Source organism: Microcaecilia unicolor, chromosome 6, assembly GCF_901765095.1.
Source record: "Microcaecilia unicolor chromosome 6, aMicUni1.1, whole genome shotgun sequence".
Classification (NCBI taxonomy): Eukaryota; Metazoa; Chordata; class Amphibia; order Gymnophiona; family Siphonopidae; genus Microcaecilia; species Microcaecilia unicolor.
This window is the reverse complement of record NC_044036.1, coordinates 243,683,897-243,701,249: the sequence shown is the minus strand read 5'-3', so window position 1 is coordinate 243,701,249 and position 17,353 is coordinate 243,683,897. Positions and strand designations below refer to the sequence as shown.

Below are 17,353 nucleotides of genomic sequence, written 5' to 3'. Positions count from 1 at the left end.
TCTGTCAATGAGGCTGTCTCTTCCTATAATACTTGTTAAAAGAATTTAACCAATTATACTCACGAATCCCCAAAGGATCAAGCAGGTATAATCACAAACAGGTTTATTGTTTGCTTGCAAGCAAGAGACAATATCCAACCACAGTTCAAAGATTGTCTGACTCTAAAAATCCTCCCTGTGTCTCTTATACATTTTCTATGTGCAGGAATACAATGAAAGCTTGTTGCCTGTGTGTCTGTCAACACTTTCATATTTTCTAGCATGTTACATTTCTAGACTATTGGGAGTCAACTTGTCTGGTTCTCAAGCAAGTTATCTAGGCGCATCCCATTCTACAACTCATGTACACAAGGTCAAAAAATCTACAGTTCAGAGAGGCCTAAGAATCTACATTTAATTTAGAAATAGTAAGAATGATTAACCCTATGTTAGCAAAACATGTTTTTTACATTTCCCTCCTGTTTATCATTATTACATATTTTACTCAAGTCTCTAAGGTAGATTCCTCTCCAAGACTCCGTCTTTCAGTCCTGGAAATTCATGTAGTCTTGAGATTGTTATATAAGAAAGTACATAGAAACACTACTACTACTACTTCTACTATTTAGCATTTCTATAGCGCTACAAGGCATTCTCCGTTCTGTAAAACGTACCAAACTCCACCCTTGGCTGACCTCTAGAATCCGCTACCTACGTTCCTGTGCCCGCTCTGCTGAACGCCTTTGGCTGAAATCCCATGCCCATGCTGACTTCATACATTTCAAATTCTTGCTAACCTCCTTCCAGTCTGCTCTTTTACTTGCCAAACAGGACTATTACATCCAGTTGACAAATTCTCTTGGCTCAAACCCTCGACTTCTCTTTGCCACACTGAACTCTCTCCTCAAAGTGCCTTCACCTCCAACTCCCCCTTCACTTTCCCCCCAGACTCTGGCTGAGTACTTTCATGATAAGGTTCACAAGATTAAACTTGAATTCTCAACCAGGTCACTTCCACCTCTCCTTTCCTTAGTCCATCCTCTCAACCCTCCAACCCCTGCCTCCCTTTCTTCCTTTTCTGAAATCACTGAAGAGGAAACTACACATCTTCTTTCCTCCTTAAAACAAACTACCTGTTCCTATGATCTTATTCCCACCCATCTATTTAACACTATCTCTCCTACTGTCATCCCTTTTATCTGTCATATCCTCAATCTTTCACTTTCCACTGCGACTGTTCCTGATGCCTTCAAACATGCCGTAGTCACACCACTCCTTAAAAAACCTTCATTGGACCCTATCTGTCCTTCCAACTATCGCCCCATCTCCCTCCTCCCTTTCCTATCCAAGATATTTGAACGTGCTGTTCACCGCCGTTGCCTTGACTTTCTTTCATCTCAAGCTATTCTTGATCCACTTCAATGTGGCTTTCGCCTCCTTCATTCAACTGAAACAGCACTTGCTAAAGTCTCCAATGATCTGTTCATGGCTAGATCCAAAGGTCTCTATTCTATCCTCATCCTTCTCGATCTATCTGGTGCTTTTGACACTGTTGATCACAGCCTACTCCTTGATATGTTGTCCTCACTTGGATTTCAGGGCTCTGTTCTTTCCTGGTTTTCTTATCTCTCCCAGCGTACCTTTAGTGTATAGTGGATCCTCCTCTACTTCTATCCCACTGTCAGTTGGTGTACCTCAGGGATCTGTCCTGGGACCTCTTCTTTTCTCCATCTAAACTTCTTCCCTTGGTACTCTGATCTCATCCCTTGGTACTCTGGTCTCATCCCATGATTTTCAGTATCATATTTACGCTGATGGCTCCCAGATCTACCTCTCCACACCAGAAATCTCAGCCGAAATCCAGGCCAAAGTATCAGCCTCCTGTCTGATAATGCTGCCTGGATGTCTCAGGTCCATCTGAAACTAAACATGACCAAGACTGAGCTTCTTATCTTTCCCCCTAAACTAACCTCTCTTCCTCCCCCATTCTCTATTTCTGTGGATAACACTCTCATCCTTCCTGTCTCATCAGCTCGTAACCTTGGGGTCATCTTTGACTCCTCCCTCTCCTTCTCTGGCCATATTCTACAGACTGCTAAAACCTGTCGTTTCTTTCTCTATAATATCAGCAAAATTCGCCCTTTCCTTTCTGAACACACTACCAGAACCCTCATCCACACTCTTATCACCTCTCGCTTAGACTACTGCAACTTGCTTCTCACAGGTCTCCCACTTAGCCATCTCTCTCCTCTTCAATCCGTTCAAAATTCTGCTGCACAACTAATATTCCGCCAGTGTCGTTATTCTCATATTAGCCCTCTCCTCAAGTCACTTCACTGGCTTCCTATCCATTTCCGCATACAGTTCAAACTCCTCTTATTGACTTATAAGTGCATTCACTCTGCAGCTCCTCAGTACCTCTCCACTCTCATCTCTCACTACACTCCTCCCCGGGAACTCCATTCACTGGGAAAATCTCTCTTATCTGCACCCTTCTCCTCCATCGCTAACTCCAGACTCCGTTCCTTTTATCTTGCTGCACCATATGCCTGGAATAGACTTTCTGAGCCAGTACGTCAAACTCCATCTCTGGCCGTCTTCAAATCTAAGCTAAAAGCCCACCTTTTTGATGCTGCTTTTAACTCCTAACCCTTATTCACTCCTTCAGAACCCTTATTTTATCATTCTCACTTTAATATTCCTTTTTCTGTTGTTTGTCCTGTTTGTCTGTCCTAATTAGATTGTAAGCTTTGTCGAGCAGGAACTGTCTCTTCATGTTCAAGTGTACAGTGCTGCGTATGTCTAGTAGCACTATAGAAATGATAAGTAGTAGTAGTATATACATGACTTTTGGGCTCATTTTCGAAAGAGAAGGACACCCATCTTTCGACATAAATCGGAAGATAGGTGTCCTCACAGGGTCTTCCAAATCGGTATAATGGAAAGCTGATTTTGGACGTCCCCAACTGCTTTCCGTCACAGAGATGACCAACTTTCAAGGGGGTGTATCGGAGGCATAGTGAATGTGGGACTTGGGCGTGCCTAACACTAAGATGTCCTCGACCCATAATCGAAAGAAAGAAGGACGTCCCTGACAAACACTTGGACGACTTTACCTGGTCGTATTTTTCTTATGACCAAGGAACAAAAAGGTGCCAGAAATGACCAGATGACCACCGTAGAGAATTGGGGGTGACCTCCCCTTACTCCCGCAGTGGTCACTAACCCCCTCCCACCCTCAAAAAAGCATCTTTAAAAATATGTCGTGCTAGCCTGAGATGTCATACTCAGGTCCATTACAGTAGTATGCAGGTCCCTGGAGCAGTTTTAGTGGGTGCAGTGCACTTCAGGCAGGCAGACCCAGGCCCATCCCCCTTCACCTGCTATGTTTGTGGAGGAAACAGTGAGCCCTCCAAAACCCACCAGAAACCCACTGTACCCATATCTAGGTGCCCCCCTTCACCCATAAGGGCTATGGTAGTGGTGTACAGTTGTGGGTAGTGGGGTTTGGGGGGGGGGGGTTGGGAGACTCAGCACACAAGGTAAGGGAGCTATGTACCTGGGAGCAATTTATGAAGTCCACTGCAGTGCCCCCTAGGGTGCCTGGTTGGTGTCCTGGCATATCAGGGGGACCAGTGCACTAAAAATGCTGGCTCCTCCCATAACCAAATGGCTTGCATTTGGTCTTTTCTGAGATGGCCGTCCTTGGTTTCCATTATCGCCGAAAAACAGAAATGACCAAGTCTAGGGACAACCATCTCTAAGGAAAACCAATTTTCAGGATTTGGGCGTCCCTGACCGTATTATCGAAACAAAAGATGGACGTCAATCTTGTATCGAAAATATGGGTTTCCCCACCCCTGGATAGGGACGTTTTGCGAGGACGTCCAAATCAAAATGAGGACGTCACTTTCAATTATGCCCCTCTATAGGTATGAGTTGCAAAGAATTGAACAGTAAAAATGTAGAACATATTATAATAAAGAAAATGGTAAATAGAGCCATAAAGTAGGCTCAACCTATGTAAAAAGGCGGGTCACATTTAATGCGTTTGGATCCTGCAATGAATGAAGCACCGGCTTCCTGCTTGTTTTCTTTAATAGAAGACATTGTTGATTATTAATTATCAAACAATACTCATTCAGGAATCTAATAGAACAATACTTCCTCAATATTAAATCCAAACAATTTTAAAGAAAGTTCTTATATTAATAATAGCATCATTATGAATTTATTACAAGTTTATTCATTTCAAAAATTCTCTTCAATAGTGATAAAGAACAACAATCTTATCAAAAATTTAAAACAAAGACACAACACTTTCCCCACATATATAACATTGTTAAAAATATTGATAAGATTGCTGTTCTTTATCACTATTGAAGAGAATTTTTGAAATGAATAAACTTGTAATAAATTCATAATGATGCTATTATTAATATAAGAACTTTCCCTCTTAAACATTAAGGCGGTTAGTGTGACAACTAAGCAATTAAAACAAATATTTTGGATTTTAGATGTTTTAGAGCAGGTGCACAAATCCAGCGGTCTTATTTTTCACCATGAACTTATCTGTTGTGTAACCTGCTTCTGTATCAGTCACTTTTTCCTGGTCTAGATGTCTCCAGAAGTTTAAAAAAAAAACCCTCAGTTACTCCCTCATTTTTACAGAAATAACATGTGCATAGATGTAATTTTTTTTGTGACAGTTTTTTGTTGATATGTCTGATGGTATTTTCCAGCTGAATTACCTGGTGCCAGCGACCTGTTGCATCATTATTCTCTTTGTGTTTGACCTGCCAGCGTACACCTCTCCCACCAACTTTCCAGCTGTTCTCTCGCTCTTTCTACTCTATGGGTATGTCACACACATAACTCAAAAAGTAAAACGCGTGTGCATTGAAGCTAGCTTAGAGTGATATGAAAGAAGTTGGGGGAAGAACACAGGGAGTGGATACCATTCAGAGACCGCAGAGCTACCAAGGTAGACATGAGCTCACACCAAATTGCCACGTGACCCCTCCCCTATGTAAGTAAGTTAGTCCTATGAAGAAATAGGAAAGGTGAGAAGGATACCCTTCTTGGAATAAAGGGAAAGCAACAAGCTTACTGCCACTAGGAAACACTGAGATAATGCCCCTCATTATAATGGGTCAATTAAATTTAAGTATTTATTTATTTGGTACATTTGTATCCCACATTTTCCCACCTATTTGCAGGCTCAATGTGGCTTACACAGTACCATAAACGGCGTTAGCCGATTCCGGTATGAACTAATACAATTACAAGGTGATATTGTGGTAGAGAGAGGTACATGTGTGGTAAATACAATTGGGGGAACATTAGAGAGGGAGAGGAAGAGTTAGGATATGTCCATTACATATCTATTGTATGCATAAATTTATAGAATACTGCCATTCCTATAGGTGTTTATACTTACCCACATAACTGACAGCATTGCGCCTAACCGCTTTTCTATAATTGGGCATAGTGCATAACTGGGGAGGAGCATGGGTGAGGCTGACATTTATATGGGTAACTTACAAAATACTGTAAGCTGCATGCATTTCAATCACATTTAGGTGCAAATATTTATGCAAGCCATAAATCTATCATAAATATTCATGCTTACATTTAAATGCACTATTGCCAGGTTTACACTAGTATTCTGTTAGGACACTTGCGCTCTCAAAAGTCCTTATAGTATATGCTCACTACTTGTGTTTTTATGGTGCCTAAATGGACGTGCCCTGTTATAGAATTGCCTCCAATGAGTCTGAAAAGGTGTGATAAAAATGCATTGAGATGTGAAAACCTCTCAGAGGGGCACCAGCCCCTCTATCTCTGGTAGTTACCAGCATTTCAGAGGTTAAAGCCTGAGACGGTGAGAGGGAACTGTATGACTTGAGGCACAATGCATAGTAAAAGCCTCTTGACCTCCTAAGATCAGTGTTAATCCAGGCTCAGGTAATAAACGAGCTCAGTATAGTCTCTCTCTTTTTTTTTTTGTTACATTTGTACCCCGTGCTTTCCCACTCATGGCAGGCTCAATGCGGCTTACATGGGACAATGGAGGGTTAAGTGACTTGCCCATAGTCACAAGGAGCTGCCTTTACCTGAAGTGGGAATCAGACTCAGTTCCTCAGTTCCCCAGGACCAAAGTCCACCACCTTAACCACTAGGCCACTCCTCCAGTATAGTAACATAGTACCCTGTCTCTCATATTTCTGGCTAGCAGAATAGCTGAATGTTGTCTATCCTCTGGCATTAGGGTATCTCAACATAGTTTCTCTTTTCTAACATCACAGTAGTACAGTACAATCTCTTCCATCTTTCCAAGTAGTGGAATAGTTCAGTTTTGTTTGTCCTCTGGCAGTAGGGTATCTTTTTAGTGTAGTCCGTTTTCGAGCATCTGCTGACTATGGTTTTAATCCTTTCCTCCTTAGATGGTCCATCACACCCATCATGTACCCGGCCTCCTTCTGGTTTGAGGTTCCTAGCACAGCATATGTGTTCCTTATTGTCATCAACCTCTTCATTGGCATCACAGCCACTGTGGCCACCTTCCTGCTGCAGCTCTTTGAGCATGATAAGGTAAGCCCTCGGGAATGTTCCAGGGGCTAGCGAAGGGACAGCAGCATTTTAACAAGTGTTGTGAGTTATTTCATATTCATGGGCAAGCGTGGTCTGGAAGCTGGAATGTTAGCAGTAAGAGGAATTTGAGTAACAAACTAGTGTAAATGTCTGGTGTCTAGATGTTAGCATGTAACATGATAGATTTCTATAAATTACACGCATACCAGAGTGCTCCGCCTAAGTGTGCATACTCTTCTGTTGATATTCTGTAAGGGTTCATTTATGCAGTCACTTGCATGGATTAATGAGACAAAGCCAACATGGATTTAGTGAAAGGAAATCTTGCCTGTCCAATCTACTACATTTCTTTAAAGAGGTGAACAAACATGTGGATAAAGGTGAGCCAGCTGATATTGGGTATCTGGATTTTCAAAAGGTGTTTGACAAAGTACCTCATGAAAGACTCCAGAGGAAATTGGAGAGTCATGGGATAGGATTGTGGATTAAAAACTGGTTAAAAAATAGAAAACAGAGAGTAGGATTAAATGGTCAGTATGCTCAATGGAGAAGGGTAGATAGTGGGGGTTCCCCATGGGTCTAATCTGGGACCGCTGCTTTTTAACATATTTATAAATGATCTAGAGATGGGAGTAACTAGTGAGGTAATTAATTTTGCTGATGACAGAAAGTTATTCAAAGTTGTTAAATCACAAGAGGATTGTGAAAAATTACAAGAGGCCTTTACAAGATTGAGAGACTGGGCATCCAAATGACAGATGATGTTTAATGTGAGGAAGTGCAAAGTGATGCATGTGGGAAAGAGGAACACGAACTATAGTTACGTGATGCAAGGTTCCACATTAAGAGTCACCGACCAGGAAAGTGGTCTAGGTGTCATCGTTGAGGATATGTTGAAACCTTCTGCTCAGTGTGCGACGGCGGCTAAGAAAGCAAATAGAATGTTAGGTATTATGAAAGGAATAGAAAATAAAAATGAGGACGTTATAATGCCTTTGTGTAGCTCCATGGTGTGACTGCACCTCACATACTGTGTGCAATTCTGGTCACCACATGTCGATATGGTGGGATTAGAAAAGGTATAGAGAAGGGCGATGAAAATGATAAGGGGGATGGGACGACTTCCCTATGAGGAAAGGCTAAAGTGGCTAGGGTTCTTCAGGTTGGAGAAAAGACAGCCGAGGGAAGATATGATAGAGGTCTATAAAATAATGAGGGGAGTGGAACGGGTAGTCGTGAATCGCTTGTTTACTCTTTCCAAAAATACTAGGACTAGGGAGCACGCAATGAAGTTACAAAATAGTAAATTTAAAACAAATAGGAGAAAATATTTCTTCACTCAGTGTGTAATTAAACTCTAGAATTTGTTGCCAGAGAATGTCGTAAAAGCAGTTAGCTTAGTGGGGTTTAAAAATGGTTTGGATAGCTTCCTTAAAAAAAAGTCCATAAGCCATTATTAAGATGGACTGGGGAAAAATCCACTGTTTATTTCTAGGATAAGCATCTTAAAATGTATTGTACTGTTTTGAGATCTTGCCAGGTACTTGTTACCTGAATTGGCCACTGTTAGAAACAGAATGCTGGGCTTGATGAACCTTCAGTCTGTCCCAGTATGGCATCACTTGTATTAGATTTCTTTCATTTACGCACCTTCCTTCTGCCTAGAACTGGGCAGCTGCTTATAGAATTACCCCACAGTTTGTGGACTCTTGCCTGCATTCGTTAGGGTGAAGGAAGTTTTCAAACCATGGAATTACATGGGTAAGCACATGTTTAATCTCAGAAACACATTGGAAAATTATCAGCAATCAGGCATCTTTGTTACACAGTGTAAGGCTGTTAGGATGAATTTTCAAAGGATTTAAGAGTTAGCTGTCAGATCTCTGCTGTTCAGTGTTTTGTTCATTGAGCAGCTTAATTGCGTAGTCTAGTAGCGCTATAGAAATGATAAGTAGTAGGGGGAGGAAGTGACGTCACGCTCCAAGGTGGCGGTTTAACTGAGGCGCTCCATCGAGGCTGAAGTGAATTTTGCGCAACAAACTGATCTCCCATGGCGTGAGACAAATTAAAAGTGAACGAGAAGGTTCCTCTGGGCTATGCCACCCAAGAAAACATTGGAGCGATTCCGATTTACTCCAGACCGGAGCGAGAAAACGAGCGAAGCGAAAGTGGGACCAGAGCTGCATGGCCTCAAGATGGCGACCGCCCGAGCTTCCCAGGAACAAACGATAAGGAGCGAGGAGCCCGCAGCAGCAGCCAGTATGCTGCACCCTGATGTAGCAGGATTGCTGCAGGACCTGAAATCTGATTTTGCTGGGATCAGGTCGGATGGACAAGCTGCACTCAAGGACATTCGAGCAGAAGTCCATGAACTGGGATCCAGGGTGAGTGAAATGGAGGAAGGAATGGTGTCCCTGCAGTCGGAAATGGATATGGTGCGACTGAGAGTGACTGAGGAGCAGGGGGAACTGAACCAGCTTCGGGACCAAGTTGAGGACCTAGAGAATAGGTCCCGACGAAATAACTTACGATTCAGAGGCATCCCGGAGCTGGACCTTTTTTCAAATTGCGAAGTTGTTATAAAGGAGCTTTGCCAATATATTTTGGCCAGTGGTTCGGATACCCCCCTCCCCCCCACCTGAGATCTGCTTACAAAGACCACACCGTGCAATGGGACCACGCAGGGAACAACAACCACGGGATGTGGTGGTGTGCTTCCGGGACTTCCAAATAAAAGAACAGATCCTGAGGCAAGCCAGGTTGCACAAGGAATTAATTTGGAAAAATTATAAAATTGAGGTTTTTCAAGACTTGGCCCGTACTATGCTGCTGAAGCGAGGAACTTTCAGAGAGGTCACTGGATTTATGCGCTCCAAGGGAATTAAGTATAGGTGGTTGTTCCCATTTGCAATCTGGCTTACAGTGGATGGAAAATCCCGCAAGGCTGTTACGCCTGAGGAAGCATGGTCAGCTCTACGGGCGATGGGATGTCAAGGAGTTCCGGAGCAGCGCCACGAGCCGTGGACTCACACGACTCCCAGAAGGGACTCAACTTGGCAAGTGGTGATTGAAAGAGGTACCAAAAAAGATAAACAGGCTTCTTGAGAACGAGACTAGCTGCAAATATCACAGAAGTCTGGGTGATACGACTTATTTGCATCGGTTCCTGCAGAGCACTCGGTTATATATTGTTAGAAGGATTTTATTGCGAGCTGTTATGTGAGTGCAAGTGACTTAGCAGTTTAAAGATTAGTCGCCTCCCAAGGGATGTTCTGCAATCCTGATTGAAGTTACTCGCTGGTGGTGAATATAACCTCTGGAGGAGTAAGTTTGCAAGGTTTGAGTGACTGGTAAGGAAGCGAGTTGCTGTGTGAGTGAAATGTAACTACTCAGCTTCAAGTTAAAGTGCCTCTCAAGGGATAGCATGCAGAATTGTTCAAAAATATTTGCTGGTGGTGGATATAACCGTTGGTGGAGTAAGTTTACAGAGACCGAGTGTGGAATAGAAAGGAAGAGAACGGCCATCCTGCTGGATAACAACTGCCAGCCTGTCCAAATATGGAGGAGACAGTTGGATGGAGCAAGAGACTTGGGTTGCTAGAAATGAGCACGACATAATGTAATATGTGGTTGGACTAAGGGATTTTTGGCGGGAGGTGGGGGGGTGGATTAATGGGTTTAGAGGGGTAATAGGGGGTGTGGGCAGAGGGGTTTGTCGATAAGGGCATATTTGACCACAGCCTTGGGTAATATACGTCTATTTTCCTACTATGACTGACTTGTTGGTTCAGGGACCAGCAAGGGGCGAAGGGGAAGGGGGGGAGGGTGGGGAGAGGGGCGGAGGGACAGGTAAACGGGGTGGGGAGAAGACGAGGGTAGGAGAGGGGGGAAAGATTGGAGATCGGGTCCTGGAATGTGAATGGTCTTAACCACCAGGGGAAACGAAGCTGAGTTTTCAAGGAATTGAATAGATTGAATTGGGATGTGACAATGCTGCAAGAGACACATCTGAGACCAAGGGATGTACACTTGCTGAGGCGCAAGCCCTTTAAAGATATATGGGTACATCAGAGTAGGGAGCCCCGAAGGGCAGGGGGAGTGGCCATATTAGTGCGGCATACCTGTGGGTTGGAAGTAAAGGAAGAATTCTGTGATTCGAGTGGCCGCTGTTTGGGAATCAGGGGGCTCCTACAAGGAAAGGAAGTCACTATTATCAACATCTATGCACCTAATGAGGGTCAGAAGCAATTTTTCGACACACTGAAGGAGGAGATCTCTGATTTCCTTAAGGGTCAAGTGATAATAGGTGGAGATTTTAATATTGCCCCAGATGCAGTTTTGGATCACTCAGCAGGTAGGGGGAGGTCTGGGGGATCCGGTCGTAAGGCATTGCTGAAATTTCTGAAAGAATGTGAAGTAGTGGATTGTTGGAGACTGCTGCATGGGGCATAAAGAAATTATACACATTATTCAAATGCCGCACAGTCTTATGCGAGATTAGATAGCATCTGGGCACATCGTAATAGTTGGCCTCAGATAGAAGCAGCCGAGATAGAGACATGTCAGATCTCCGACCATGCCCCTATTTGGATTAGGATCAAGGGCCTGGGGAGTAGAAAGAAGGGGGGCCGGTGGACGCTAAATGAAACATTACTGGGGGATGAAATGGTGCGAGAGGATATCAGGAGGGAAATACAAGAATTCTACCAGCATAATGACAATGGAGACGTGAACAATGGGTTTTTATGGGATGCTATGAAAGCAGTGGTGCGAGGGACTCTTATTAAATGGGGGGCTCGGAAAAAAAGGGAAAGAGGGCAAAAATCTCTAGAGTTGTGTACCCGTTTGGTGCAACTAGAGAAACAACATAAGAGACAACCCACAAAACAGATTGGGGAGGAGCTTAAAGCTGTAAGGGGGGCGTTGGCACAATTGCAAATGATAGAGATTGAGTTTCTACAAACTAAACTGAAACAGCGGGTTTTTGAATTTGCTAATAAATCGAGTGCTTTTTTGGCACGTAGGTTGCGAGCAAGACGAATTAAAGCTCTTATTCAAAAACTAAAAGATGGGAAAGGGGATGGTATTATAGGGATACAGAGATATCAAGCAGCTTTAGGAACTTTTATAAAGAGTTGTATAAGAAGGGGGAGGGTAGGCAACGGGAGGAGATCGGGCAATTTTTAGATCAATTACAGCTACAATGCCTCACTGAGGGAGAGCAGGGACGGCTGGGAGAACCAATTAGATGGGGGGAAATATATGGAGTGATTAAGAATCTCCCGAATGGGAAGGCCCCAGGCTTAGACGGTTTCACTGCGCGCTTTTATACGTGTTATGCAGAGGAACTTGGTCCTCAACTGATAAGGTTAGGAAATGGAGTACTAGAGGGAAGGGGGGTTTGCGAATTCAATGATGGAGGCAGGGATTTCACTATTGCTTAAGCCAGGGAAGGATCCTACGGTATGTGGTTCTTACAGACCCATTTCTCTTTTAAATGTGGATGTCAAGATCCTGGCCAAAGTGTTGGCCAATAGGTTGGGGAGGGTGTTACCAAAATTGATAGGGGAGGATCAGTCAGGGTTCATCCCGGGTAGACAAGTGGGTGATAATATACGCCGTACTCTACATCTACAGTGGTAAGCAGGGCAGGGTCTCCCGGGGGCCCTATTGTTAGCAGTGGACGCTGAAAAAGCGTTTGACAGGGTGGACTGGGGGTTCCTGAAAGTGGTTATGCAGCGTATGAGGATAGGGGATAACTTTTGTAGGTGGATAGCAGCTCTATATGAAGCCCCGAAGGCTTGTATACAGGTCAACGGCCATTATACGTCATTTTTTACAATAGAACGCGGGGCCGGCAGGGTTGTCCCTTGTCCCCATTACTATTTGCCATCTATGTTGAGCCATTCGCAGAGATGATACGCAGGCACCCTGAGTTCAGAGGAATCGTAGTTGGAGGGAGGGAACACCGACTGGCGCTATATGCGGATGATTTGTTGCTTTACGTGACAGACCCAGGGAAAACGCTGGAGGTAGTGGTGGAGGTGCTGGGGAAATTTGAAAAGTATGCTGGGCTACGGATCAATATGGACAAAAGTGAAATATTGGGAATCTCAGTCCCTCAGGGAGAAGAAAATAGGTTGAAACGGAAGTTTGCTTTTAAATGGGCCAAGAATTATATTAGGTATCTGGGGGTCCTTCTACTGAGGGATTTGACTAGCATATATGGCCTTAACTATGGGAAAATTGTGGAACGCATTAAAAGTGAACTAGTACGGTGGAAGGGGCTCTGGTTGTCATGGTGGGGAAGGATGGCAGTAATAAGGATGAATATATTACCTAGATTGTTGTTTCTGTTTCAGAGCCTGCTGGTGGCGCTACACGGGCGAGAGCTGCAACAGTTACAGCGCTTAATATTGCAATTTGTTTGGGACGGTAAACACCCCCGGTTAGCAGGGAGGGGGGAGGTAGAAAGAGGGGGGAGAGCAGTTCCGTGGCTGGAATGGTATTATTTGGCAACTCAGGTTAAGATGATTCTGGAATGGGAGAATAAAAGATTAAAGCTCGTAGGGCAGGTGGAACAGTCATACTTCTCACAGAGAAGCTTAAAGTCGATGTTATGGACCACAGAGGGTAAGGGGGACTTGGTGGCAGGAGTGGAAAACCCGTTCCTTAGACACCTTCTGGGTGTATGGGAAGAGTTTCGGAGGAAATGGGGACAGGGAGCCGGGATATCCACTAGGGCAGGGATTAGATGGGAACCGAAGTTTGGAGCGGGGAAGAATAGTCGCACGTTTGTGAGATGGGATCAAGTAGGCATCTCATGTTTTAGGGATTTGCTGCAGGGAGGTCGGATGAAAAGTTTTGAGGAATTGAAAACACACTATGGGATCCCTGAGGGAGATCTAGTTTCGTATGTACAAGTTAGGTTATTTATGGGAGCAATGGGATGGAAGGAGGGTAGCATACAAGAACAGGAGAGTTTGGAGAATTTATGGGGCATACTATAGAAGATGCCTAAGTCTATATCGGTGATCTACAAATTTATGAGAGGATATGATCCCACCCCCTTTAGTTTCAAAGCGGCATGGGAAATGGATTTAAATTATCAATTTACTGATCAGGAATGGGAAAAGATATGCAGGGAGGTCCAAAAGGCGTCCATATGTGCTTTAGTACAGGAGAATGCCTATAAGGTACTCTCACGGTGGTACTATACCCCGGAGAGAATTAGACATATGTACCCCAATGCTTCTGACCGGTGCTGGAGATGTGGTAGGGACAAGGGTTCCTTTCTACATATATAGTGGTCATGTACAAGATTGAGGCCATTCTGGATAGGGGTAATGAAAGAGCTGGTTAAAATGTTCGGGGCTTCCTTGGTGTGTAACCCACAGGTATGCTTGCTGGGGCTCCATAATGATAGTGATTCATGGGAACGGAACAAAATGCAAAAATGGGGCCTAGCAGCAGCAAAATGCCTCATAGCGCGAAAATGGAAAGATACTAAGCCTCCTTCCTTGGGCGAGTGGAAGGGAAAATTAGAACAACTTATAGCTATGGAACGCTTAACGGCATACCGGAGAGATGGGGAGCTGCGGCGTAAGAGGGGATGGACTCGGCTAAGTGATTGGGTGAGGACAATTCAGATAGGATAGGGTAGGGATGGGGGGAGGGGGGACGGGGTGGGTAGGGGAGGGTAAGAAGGGGAAGTGGTATATATATAAATTCAAGAGGGTTTACAGGGGCAGGCTGCAGAGGGGGGGGGGGGGTAGTCTCCTACGGTTCTTTATTAGAAATGTGAGTTATCAGTTTAAAGAGACCAGCTCTGAATTAACGGGGAGACTGGGATGTCGTTCCGTTCTTCATGGTTATAATAGTTGTTAATTTCTCTTTTCGAACTGTTGTTGAGATATTTATACTGCTCTGTTAATTTGCTCTGCTTCCTGAATAAAAACATTTAAAGTGAAAAAAAAAAAAGAAATGATAAGTAGTAGTAGTTAATTTAGCTACCTAAATTCCCTAAGCACCTAAACTAAGCCCCTGAAAGATGAACAGCTTTCAGGGTGCACTGGTGACATAACCAGCTAGAGCTAATACTGATCTTCAGTGCCCCAGCTGCACAAATGGCAGACCTCAATCCAGCCTATACCAAATTCTGCCATGGAGATAGCTTAAAGCAAAATTTCAGTCCCAGACTGTTCTGACTGAGAATATTTTAAAATTGTCATTTAATTTTTGCCATAAGAACAAAAAGTGTGTAGTGCACAGATTTTACAAAACTGTGGGATTATTTATTTATTTATTTAAAAGTGCTTAAAACCCGCCTATCCCCAGTTCTGGGCGGAGAACAATTAACATACATAATATAAAGTTAACCATACAAATAGCAGTTCTACAATCTAGGCTCCTTGCATGCATACATTTCTAGAACAGTAGCACTTATTGCCACCAGGTTGTCTTAGTGCTAGTCTACTATGGCACGTGTAACTTAAATAGTGCATAAATGCAAGAGGAAGGCAAACTCCCACTTACTGGAGGAGTAGTTTAGTGGTTAGAGCTCCAGGCTTGACATCTGGATGCGTCCAGTTCAAATCCCACTGCGACTCCTTTGATCTTGGGCAAGTCACTTGACCTTCTATTGCCTCAGGTACAAAATTAGATTATGAGCCCTACAGGGACAGGGAAATATCCAGTGTACCTGAATGTAACTCACCATGAGCTACTACTGAAAAAAGTGTGAGCAAAATTCAAATTAAATACATGCTTAGCTTACATAATAGTGTAAGTTACACAGATCCTTGCTGCATTTACATGGCTGCGGTTATCCCAGGTCTATCTGTGGAGTAACTGCAGCTGTGTAAATATAAGGCATGCGGCTACTGGGTTGTGCTAGTATTCTATAATGAAATGTGGGCGCCTACCATGCATCCTCGGGGCACTTAAATGGACGTGCCCAATCATAGAATTGTCTCCACAATGACAGCCTTCTATTATCCACATACAGTTTTGTGGCCAAATGTCTGTTGCCCTCTCCTCATTGCTGCCAAACGTCTGGCCAAAAAAGAGTATCTCATCCATCAATCTTAGCTCTAACTGCAAGCTGTTCCAATCAGATGGACTGGCAACAAAAAAGGGCCTGTTCCTAGTTTCACTCACAGATGGACTATATAACATATAAGCCCCCTCTGAGCATAAAGACCTGGCAAGCTAATAAATTCTGAGGACTGTACTGGTCAGAGTTAACACTTTAAACCTAATATGACAATGTTTTGGTAAGGAATGTAGGGAAGCAAGGACTGGGATAATATGTTCACTTCCTAGTATCATCCATTATCCTTTCCTTTAACGTTTTTAGTCTCATGCATTACACCAATGGTCTTTAATGTTTCTCATACCTCACACTAACACTATCTGCTTTTGTCTTACCTAGAATATAAACCGCACTGAACCCTGGAAAGGGGATATTAGCGGTATACAAGACACAAATTGAATTGAACAGTTCCCTGCTCCAGGTAAAATCCTGGCTGCAAATTTTTGTACAATCTGCAGTGACCTTACCAGATAATGGGAGAGTTATAATAATCCAGTCAAGTTAAGAACATAAGAATAGCCATATTGGGTCAGACCAATGGCACGTCTAACCCAGTATCCTTCATCCAACAGTGGCCAATCCAGGTCACAAGCACCTGGCAGAAACCAAATTAGTAGCAACATTCTATGTTACCAGCCCCGGGGCAAGTAGTGGCTACCTTCATGTCCATCTCAATTATGGACTTTTCCTCCAGGAACATTTCCAGAAAGTCAAATAGTAGTAATGTTGTCCAATGTGCATCTCTCTCTCTCTCTCTCTCTCTCTCTCTCTCTCTCTCCCGGGTTAGGTGGGGTATCGAGCCCAGGTCTCCTGGCTCCTAGGCTACAGCCCTAAATACTAGGTTAGGGTTGTAGCTCTAAAATCAACAAAATCTAAAATATCCTTTAGTCTTTTACATTGCCATAATCTAAAAAAATGAACTTTTTACTAACTTCGTTATCTGTGATTTCCTAAAGAGGGAGAAGAGTAGGATCACACCCAGAGTAAGATTCCTAACTTCTGATTTCAAAGGAACTATTTGATCTCCAGTTGTAATTTGTGACAGTAGCACATAAGACTACAGCAAGTTGGATTACTGGTTGTGCCCCAGTGCCTTCCAATTCCCTCCTTTTCTCAGATACCTCGATCATACCGGTCAACTCTTTTCGATACCTTGGATTTACTCTGGACTCTCATCTGACATTTTCTCAACAGATATCATCTGTTCTCTGGTTAGGTTTCTGTAGCTTACGTCAACTTTTTTCCATTCGTCAATATCTGGATTCTGAGTTTCTACACACCATTTATAATGTCTATGTCACCACTTGTTTGGATTACTGTAACATCGCAAATTATGGATTGCCTCAGTCTAGTCTTAAATACCTGCAGTCATTACAAAACACTGCCACCTGCTTTTTATGCAAGGTTAGACACTAGGACTCTGTTACTCCTCTCTTTTTGAAATTAACTGGCTTCCTGTCTGAGTTCTTATCCAATTTAAGATTTTGTCTTTAACTTTTAAGGTTTTACATGACGGCACTCCTGACTTATCTTGTTTCACTATTCCTTATGTGCCTACACAACTGCTTCAGTCTCATACTGATCATAGATTAGTTGTCCCTTCTGCTTCTCAAGCTCACTGGGAATCCACAAGATCATCTAGGAGTCAAGCGGCCAAATGAGGTTGAGAGAAGGTGTAAATTGTAA

At 43.4% G+C, this 17,353-nt stretch overlaps 1 protein-coding gene across 1 annotated transcript in view; it reads left to right on the top strand.

The window, feature by feature from the left end:
• ABCA2 (ATP binding cassette subfamily A member 2) overlaps positions 1-17,353 on the top strand; it is a 689,232-nt gene that overhangs the window by 589,460 nt on the left and 82,419 nt on the right. The window contains exons 41-42 of the mRNA XM_030206813.1: positions 4,722-4,837; positions 6,426-6,573. Coding sequence (XP_030062673.1) covers positions 4,722-4,837; positions 6,426-6,573 — 264 coding nt within the window. The remainder of the gene's footprint in view (positions 1-4,721; positions 4,838-6,425; positions 6,574-17,353) is intronic.